The following is a 6,067-nucleotide window of genomic DNA, read 5'->3' on the forward strand; positions in this document are numbered from 1 at the left end:
CAACAGCAAGGTTGGCGGAGTTATTTTTTAAACCGAGTTATGTTCAATTTTAGAACATTCTACACTCAGTGTCCACTTTATTAGGTAAACTTGCACACCAGCTCATTAATGCAAATATCTAAACAGCCAATCATGTGGCAGCAAATCAGTGCATAAAAGCAAGAGAGACCAAATATCAGAATGGGGTAAAAATGTGATCTAAGTGACTGCTGATCACCTGATTTTTTTATGCACAAATAAAACATCCAGTGAGCAGCAGTACTGGCGCAAAGCACTTTTCTGTCTTGTTACTTTTTTATACATTCTTTATTTCTTCATGGACACTGGACCATGTCATAGAGTAAACTACTTCAGATTAATATAGTATGTTCCAAACTGTTATGTCAATGGTCAATGGTTTTTCCCTAATTGAATAACTTCACTTGCATAACTCTTCATACTGTCACTTGCCCAACTATTTGAATTCTGTATTAACTTTTTTGGCATGTACTTCCATTCTGTGGTATTTAAGTGGCATCATTCTGGACACGTCCTCATTGTGAAAACTTGCTGCCTTACTGACAGGTAAGATTACAGATTAGATCCATCTGCAAAGGCCTATATTAGCAATCTTCCAAAAATGAATGATGAAACATTTTATTGAACATTAGTACTCAGTTTGATTGTTTATTTCTAAGGAAAAGGAAACAAGCTAAACATTCATACACATACAGTATGTATAGATTTCTATGTTTCTAAATGGCATGTACTGTAAATGGGGTGACCAACTGTATGTTCTTCACACTGAAGTAATTCATTTGTGAAATGTTTTCTATCTTAAGTAGTTATGTTGCTAAAAATGCCTGGTTCATGCTAGCTATCTGGTCAACCCTTTCCACTTAGAGGGCAATTTCCGCCTATTTTGTACTAGTTCTATAAGTGTCAATATCTCAAAAACTATTTACTACTGGTTGAAGACTTAAGTGAAAGAAGAGGCTTTAGAGAAAGGACAAATTTATGACAGCGAATGTACATAAAATGTACACAAAAGATACATTAAAATACAAATAAAATGACAAAATGACTTATGGTTTTATAGTTTAGCATTGAGTTTTTCGATACAAATCAACCTTCATATGTGTTTTATTCAGATATATGAGAATATGTTTTTAAAGCATGCCCAAAGTGTCCAAAGCTCTCCAAAAATGATTACTTACTTTTGAATTTTATTTCCAAATTAGATCCCGTTAGCCCCATTAGCCAGTATAATTACAGGTATCTATAACCCAAAAGTCCAAATCCTGTAATTGTCTGTTACCACCTCAGACAACATGGATATGAGGTTGGATTTTAGGAACCAAACAAACATAAAACTATTTTCAAAAGTACAATATCAGAATACATACAGACCAAAAGCAATATGATGTCAGCTCTATAACCAAACATCAACCCACTCATGCGTGAAAATAACTGTGCTCTGATAATGATATTCCACGGGCATGTATGCATAACAGCTGGATAAATCCCCAAGGATAAAAACATAGTTTTACAGTGATATAGCCCATCCCTGTGGTGAAAGCTTAGTCTATTCTGTTCAGATTTATATTGGACAAAGATTTGCCTGCAACGCAAACGCTCATTGTATGTTTTACGTACATCTGCATATTTATTCTGCTATGTAAATGCAGCGATATTCCAAACTGTCCGTCACCTGAATATAACTAATTATAACTTGTTGGAAAGGGTAGGAAACCCTGTACAAGAAGCTTACCACATTTTATATTTGTTCAATAATGAAAGGACCAAGCAATGCATTTACCCAACAAAAAGAATCAGTTCAAGAATGGATTACAAAATAAACTTCAACGTTAGTCAGAAAACAGTTGTAGCTTCATAACCAGGTGGGATATTTGGCTCAATAAATATGTCTGTATTGAATAATTTGTAAGACAAACGTATATTTCTTCCAAACTGGAAATACATATGACAGCCATACGCGCAATAAAAGTGGGCTAAGAAAATTATTTTCTTTATTCACGCAACTTCATGCTAATTGTATAGCTTTGTTCTTATATTGGAACATGATTTTTGATGTAGAGAAATGGTATTGAGGATTGCTGGAATATGTCTTTTATTGTCTGAGTTTGTGGTGAGGTGAGGGTTGTTACTCGTGAGCATGGCAAGGGGGAGGCTGGAGTTATATTGCCCTGTTTTGCAATAAGAGGCTGATAAGCATCTAAACTAGTTCTTGCTAGTGTAGAGGCTTTTTTAACAATCTGGCATTGTCATTTTGCGGTTTTATTATGTCACAGTTTATATTGTTTTAGAAATGCACAACAATAATGTGGGATGTCAATACCTAAGCTTAGTTAGCATTGGAAGACAAATGTCAAATTGACTTAATACATTTGTATGAGGAAGCATAATGTCATAAATCTTTTTTTTTTAAGAAGTGACGTGTCGTATATTCACATTTTCATCAGAATTATTCCTTAACATGCTTGTTTAATCTGTAACACTCTCTCACACTTGTCTCTTTTGCAGGATGAAGGTGAAGATGATGATCTTACTTTTTCAAATCTTATCAATTTTAACCCTCAATTCATGTTCAGCTCAGATTCCACCTTACCCATATGTGGAAGGTACATATCACCCCATGCATTTGTTTCAAGGAAAGTTTTTTTTTTTTAATCTTAAAAAAAAAATGCAATATGAGACAATATACATTTTTTTATTATTTTCATGAAAAAATGTTTCAAACACCAATATCAACAATGTGAGAAAGTAATTGCCCCATAGTTACTCAATCAACAAATTAACAAAATGTAATTGATAATGACATTCAGCTGATACAGCCAGGCTTAATTGCAGTCAGCCCTGTTGAATTTAAACCTCACTTGTTTTCAACCTTACGTCAGAGTGAAGTAGTTACCGCAAGGTTTCTACAAGCACACCGTGCCACGATCAGAGGAAATTCCAGAGTTTAAAAAAAAATGTAGTTTAGATATACACTCGGATTCCACTAAACTACAATGAGTGCCTCCAATCTCCAAATGGAGAACACTTGGAGCAATGGTGAATCTTCCCAGGAGATTTCTCACAAAACAAAGGGTCCAGGAAGTCAAAAAGATACATCAATGTTTGTCTCACATTTACAAAAATCCCCAAGCCTTTTGGAATTCTTTTCTATGGAAAGATGAGTATTTGACAGTAAGAACATCATACCAACAATCAAACTTGGTGGTGGTAGTGTGATGGTGTGGGGATGGTTTGCTGCCTCAGAAGCTGGACGACTTGTCTCGTTATTTGTCTGTGAGCTAACTGGGTTATGCAGCTCATTTCAATTTTTCTCCACCTTTTACCTTTCCATCCTCCTGACCCAGAAATCGATAGAGGTCCGCCTTCTTTCATGCAAAGAGTAAAAATATTGCATAAAATATTTTTTTATTTTTATTATTATTGTGTATAAGTGTAAAAAAAAAATTCAGTATCTTGTAAATATAGATGCATGGATACATAGGCCCAATATTCAGAATACAGTCGTATACAAACATTTGAGCACCCCTTGTCAAAAAGCCTTTTACAATTAATATCTTGGTGAAGCAAACCTGAACTGTAAATGTTACAGGTAAACATGCTTTAAACAGCTTTGTATTTTCATTTTACTGTTTATAAATGAGGCAGCACTGCTGCCTCACAGCAAGGAGGTCCTGAGTTCGAATCCCCGTCGGCCGGGGCCTCTCTGTGTGGAGTTTGCATGTTCTCCCTGTGTTTGCGTGGGTTTCCTCAGGGTACTCTGGTTTCCTCCCACAGTCCAAAGACATGCACGTTAGACTGATTGGAGAGTCTAAATTGCCCATGGGTATGAGTGTGTGAGTGAATGATGTGTGTGCCCTGCGATGGACTGGCGACCTGTCCAGGGTGTATTCCTGCCTTTCGCCCAATGTATGCTGGGATAGGCTCCAGCCCCCCTGTGACCCTGTTCAGGATAAGCGGGTTAAGATAATGGATGTTTATGAATGATAAAAAGGGAACAGGGCCCTGTGCATGAATTTGGGAACCCTTTTGGATTATTCTTTGTTACTTTTTAAAAAGATGATTACTAAGCCCAGACCCAGGTGATTTACTCGTTAGGTTAATATAATTCCAGGGTTGAACTTTTTATTCTGAAGTAACTCCATGACTTCAAAAGTATCCAACTGCAGTGGCTGTTCTGTCTGGTTTTAACAACCATGACTTCCTCTAAACTCAATCTCAGTACTTCAAACTGCCTATTTCCACTGTCAATCTATTTGGATCTGTTATGTTCTGAGAGAGAGAAGAAAATGGTATTTTGAAATGCGGACCTAAGACAAAGCGTTTTTGCACTGCCGCATTTGATCATTTAACCGAATATAAGTCAGTTCAGAAACCTTTGGCAGTGACATAATTACAATTAAGTTAAATTAATAAATTAATTTTATGATGTCAGTTCACCAAAGTTTGTGAAGTATGACAGCCAGCTTCACATATCAGATTCATATTATGCCTGACAAACCTAAACCAAACATATTGTTTTAATGTTCATTTTGTGTTAAAATTTCCCCGGCTTGCTGTGTTAATTTCCCCGGCTTGCAGAGAATGTGGCTTTACGCGGCAAGGCCAGTCAATCGGACCTTCATCTGGGGGAATGGACAGCTTACAGCCATGCAAGCAATGCGATTGATGGAAACCGAAATTCCAATATGTCCCTCGGATCCTGTACCCACACCACAAACAAACCTAACCCATGGTGGCGCGTGGATCTGCTGCAGACGTACTTAATCGCTTCTGTCACCATCACCAACAGAGGAGACTGCTGTGGAGAAAGGATCAATAAAGCGAGGATCCTAATCGGCAGCTCCATCCATGCTGCACAGTCAGTACCGATCTTTACAGTGTAGAGCCTTGTATTCATAAAAACAACAAAATGATTTGAAATGCCCAGTCAGAATGTCCATCACAACATCCCCTTTTTTATTTGGGGCAGTGCAGATAAGGGTGCAGTTCTCATTTAGAGAGAGTGCTGCCAGCAGCCACTTCTGTTTAACTCTGCAGTTTAGATCAGAGTACAGACCTGCCAACAATGAAAAATCATTTTCATATACCACCCCAACCTCAGGATAAGCTTTCACCTCATCACATGGTAGCTACAGTAGCTGATGTACAGAGCATCATATTATTCATAATTAGGATAGTTATTGTTGAAAAAATAACCAGTACCATATAGTCAATAGTCAGTGAGCCACTTAGCAACTTTAGTCTGTTCCCTCTTGCAGGTGCAGCATGATTGACGGCTTGTCAACTGGGGAGACTAAAACCTTTCACTGTCCGCAGCCAATGATCGGACGCTACGTGACGGTGATCCTTCGGAAAAAAGAATACCTGCACATCTGTGAAGTGGAAGTGAACGCTTTGCTTCCTGCTCCTTCCTAATGTTTCTAATACCACATTTAAAACTGGTCCTCCCTTTATAGTCAGATACTGCATGTAAGAAATGGGGGTAATGACGTCAACAATACTATTTTGGGATTTTGGGATCATACTGTAAAGAGTATACGTATTTCCAGGTTTTCATATACACAAAACCTGCTGAAGTTTTACTTGAGTTCTTTCTGCAAGTTGATTTAAAAATGTTATTTTATTCATAGCGCATCAAATAAACATCTCATTTTAGGCGTTGACTTGTCATGTATGCTGAATATGCTAGTTTGGTCACTTAGTGGGATATTTGTTTGCAAATATAATTTTGGTGTGTATGAAATATATATATTTTTTGCCAATTACATTTTTTTACCTTTATTTTAGTGGACATTTATTTAAATGCAGGAATTGATTTGTGCTGAAAACAGCCTTTGGAACGAGTTTAACATTCCTGTTTTATATATATATATATATATATATATATATATATATATATATATACATTTTTCCCCATATGGAATGTATGCCTTTCCTCCATGGCTAGCTTGCCCTGTTATCTTTGGGTTTACTATGCGGTAACTGCTGTCTGTCTTTTTTTTCTTTAATGAAATATGGATTCCATCTGTCGTCCTCCTGGTTACATTCA

The 6,067-nt window shown here is 36.9% G+C and overlaps 1 protein-coding gene across 1 annotated transcript; it reads left to right on the forward strand.

The window, feature by feature from the left end:
• Positions 1-544: 544 nt before the first annotated feature.
• On the forward strand, positions 545-5,676 carry LOC133125193 (fucolectin-6-like). Its single transcript, XM_061236950.1, has 4 exons — positions 545-564; positions 2,524-2,621; positions 4,597-4,876; positions 5,277-5,676. Exons 2-4 carry the CDS (start codon positions 2,525-2,527, stop codon positions 5,431-5,433), a joined length of 534 nt encoding a protein of 177 aa, XP_061092934.1. The 5' UTR covers positions 545-564; position 2,524; the 3' UTR covers positions 5,434-5,676.
• Positions 5,677-6,067: the final 391 nt, after the last annotated feature.

This window comes from Conger conger, chromosome 3 (genome assembly GCF_963514075.1).
Source record: "Conger conger chromosome 3, fConCon1.1, whole genome shotgun sequence".
NCBI lineage: Eukaryota > Metazoa > Chordata > Actinopteri > Anguilliformes > Congridae > Conger > Conger conger.

Excerpts from the sequence above, each read along its gene's own strand:
- LOC133125193 (XM_061236950.1), top strand. The coding sequence starts at position 2,525 with ATGAAGGTGAAGATGATGATCTTACTTTTTCAAATCTTATCAATTTTA. Across the intron at positions 2,622-4,596 it reads ACCTTACCCATATGTGGAAG|AGAATGTGGCTTTACGCGGC; the intron begins GTACATATCACC and ends CCCGGCTTGCAG. Across the intron at positions 4,877-5,276 it reads AGCTCCATCCATGCTGCACA|GTGCAGCATGATTGACGGCT; the intron begins GTCAGTACCGAT and ends TCCCTCTTGCAG.